Source organism: Acanthisitta chloris, unplaced genomic scaffold (assembly GCF_000695815.1).
Source record: "Acanthisitta chloris isolate BGI_N310 unplaced genomic scaffold, ASM69581v1 scaffold21548, whole genome shotgun sequence".
Taxonomy (NCBI): domain Eukaryota; kingdom Metazoa; phylum Chordata; class Aves; order Passeriformes; family Acanthisittidae; genus Acanthisitta; species Acanthisitta chloris.
In genome coordinates, this window is record NW_008688917.1 from 20,641 (window position 1) to 23,658 (window position 3,018).

At 42.5% G+C, this 3,018-nt stretch overlaps 1 protein-coding gene across 1 annotated transcript; it reads left to right on the forward strand.

Annotated features, from left to right (window-relative positions):
• The first annotated feature begins 529 nt into the window (after nt 1-529).
• Nucleotides 530-1,285, forward strand: LOC103808442 (actin-binding Rho-activating protein-like). Its single transcript, XM_009081223.1, has one exon. It carries the CDS (start codon nt 530-532, stop codon nt 1,283-1,285), a length of 756 nt encoding a protein of 251 aa, XP_009079471.1.
• The last annotated feature ends 1,733 nt before the right edge of the window (nt 1,286-3,018 follow it).

The window sequence follows — 3,018 nt, forward strand, 5'->3', positions numbered from 1 at the left end:
GAAAATGTGTCTAAAAATTTCTCACTTGCAACCTGCTTCTGGCTTCACACTCCATGACAAGGGCCACTATTTAATTGTGATGATGAGGGGTCTTCCCTCTGGCCAAAGTTTTTAGCAACTGATGGTGCTTCACATTTAGCAGTTTCAGTCACTCTGTTCAGCATATCTAACCCAAGCTCTGCACTTCCAGAAGAACAAGACCCTTGCCAACAACTGGAAATTCAGCAGTCCCAGGGAGGGGGGAACTAAAGGAGCTGTTAATTTCCCACTATTTCCAGCACAGGACTGTGTCACCCTGTTTACATCATGCATCATTCATCTGCTGTGATGAAATGCAACCCTGTGTTTTAAAAAAAGACCGCTGCAACAGTGAGGATACTATATCTTTGTGAGAAGTGTTTCACATATTTTCCATGGGCATCAACTGCTCCTGCTTCTATTTAAATCTGTGTGGTGCTCTTCAGACAGCATTATTCACTTCAGGAAGACCATTCAGAAGGTGCTGAGCATAAGAAGGGGAAAAGCCAGCATGGCAGCAGACAGCGACATGGCTCCTGAAGAAAAGCTGAGACCTGCTCCTGTGAGAAGGGCTGTCCACAAGATCCGAATGGCCAGCCAAGTCTTCAGCTTGGCACGAGGTTGGCAGCAATGGGTGTCTGACCACAATGTAAAGCAAGAGAAAGAGCCCTCTGGATGGGTCCCCCATACAGAAGACTCATCAGCTCAGCCTGTGCAAGGAAGTTCCTTTGAAAAATGCCAAATTCCATCTGTCAAGAGGGACCAAGGAAAAGATGATGAAAAATCCTCAGCAAAGGAATCACTGACAATAAGACAAGCTGAAAAAAATTCAAGGGAATCAGATGAAGCCCTTAAAATGTTCAACATTAAAAGCAAAGAGGTGACCAAAACAGTTGTCAGTAAAGCCTATGAAAGGGGAGGTGATGTCAGTCTTCTTAGTGAAAGATATGAGAATAACAACAGCAGCTCAGAGATGACCAAGCTTAAAGAAGAATCAAGTGCTATTGACAAAATTCTCAGTGGCAAATTATCTCCAACCATAAGGAGAAAATGTTCAAACGTGGTATCAGAGCTCACCAAGGGCTGGGAACAGATGGAACAAGAGGACAAAGAGGGGACTAAGGAAGAGCTGCTGCTTAAGTGTCAGGATGATAGCCTGGATGCACAGGACAGTGGTTATGGGGAAGCAGAGGACAAACCTGAGCAGGAAGACAGTGATGCAGATGTGATGGCTGTGAGGATTAAACGACCTGCACCATCTCTGTAAGTAAAGCATCTTTATTACATTACCGTGAACAGCAGAGAGATACAGATTTCCATGAGAAAGATGGGGGGAAGGGGTTGGGGGAATGGTAGCAAAGGGTCAAAGGTAAATGAATACTCTTGAAATGAAAAAAGTAAAAATCCAGGTAACCTCTCACATATCTCTCTGTGCTTAAGCAGTTAGTCAACAACACCTGACTGTAACCTAGGGTTTTATGTGCTATGCTGTACAGAATCAGGAAGTTATATTTGGGAAATGTTAAGTATATTTAATTTTCATGCTGGATTTACTGGTTCATCAAACTAATGACTTATCAGAATAACAATTTTTACCTATCAAGAGCCCTCAGCTGTTTATTTTAGCAAAAGTTATCTAAAACAATATATTTGACAAGTAATGTTTCCAAATACTTATTCACTATTTTGAGAAGTATAGATTGTAAGTATTCTCAGGAGCAATTTGCAGAGAATATCCAAAATTAACTTTGCAGGAATTATTTCTAAGCAAACCTTACAAAAAACCTGGGTTCGCTGCTTCTCTTTGGAAGCTTTCCATGGATTTAGAATTCATCAGTCCAAAGAAGGGAAACTTTCATGGGATTTGGGACTCCAAACATACATTAGAAAGCATCCAGCCTGCCTCAGCATCTGCAGAATTGATTTGAATTGTGCAGTATGTTACAAATCATTTGACAAAAAGAACATTAGATTCTTCAATGTCAAGGTCTCTCTTTGCATGCACTACCATATGGGGTGAGGAAGTAAATTCATTGAATATGTTGTGGAAGTAGAAGTTCCTGACATACAGACTTCCTTATGCCTGTAAACTGTGTGAAGAAAAAGAAAGAAGAATCTGTTACTTACCTACAGCTATTATAAGTTATACTTAAATATTTGAATTAAGTGGTAAATGCATAGCATGAGACAGTTTTGAGTAAGAATTCTTTCAGTAAGAGTCTTGTGCTTGAAGATCACTACACAACAGCAGGCACATATTAAATTTGGAGCCCAGATGGTAAACAAGCAGTGTTCAGCCATAGCCATGCAATCCTTGGGAAGTCTCCAAGAAGAGCAGACGAACAGCCGAGTGTGGTAGAAATTCCCGGTTTTCATTCCCAGAAATCTCCAGCAGAACTACCTTTCCAGAAGACAGCTACAATAGCTGTGCTGTGGCCACATTTGCCAATGGGAAGATGCCAAAATAATTCATCTCTCTTTTGTCAGCAAAAGAATAAAAGATCCAATATGACCAATACTGCAAGATGGAAAACTCAATGCAGCCATTTATAGGCATAGATCACTGCATTTTCCAGCTTGGTAATGCTGTGGAACAAAGACAGCAGAAAGGAATGTGTGGTTGAACTTGATCTGTTTTGATGTGAAACCCCACAGCTGCAAAATTGTGATGAAGAAGAGCCCAGCCCCTGAGGCCAGTGCTGCTGACCTGCAGCTAAGGTGCAACCCATGTGCTGCCCACTGGCTTTGCTAGGCAGGGAGGACAGCAGGAGGGGAAACAAATCTAGGCAGGGCTTGGCTGAGCTCATCTGCCCAAGCCCACAGAAGGGAAAAGGCTGGCACCAGAACAGAGGTTCCTACCAGGAGCCATCCTGTGGTGGAGCTTCTACTCTATCATCCACACAAACGCAATGTGAGCTGAGAAAGAGGCAATTTGAGACAAAAAGTCAGGGCTTTCACACAGCCAATTAGCCTGTGGTCAGAGGGTGAGTAATGCAGCAG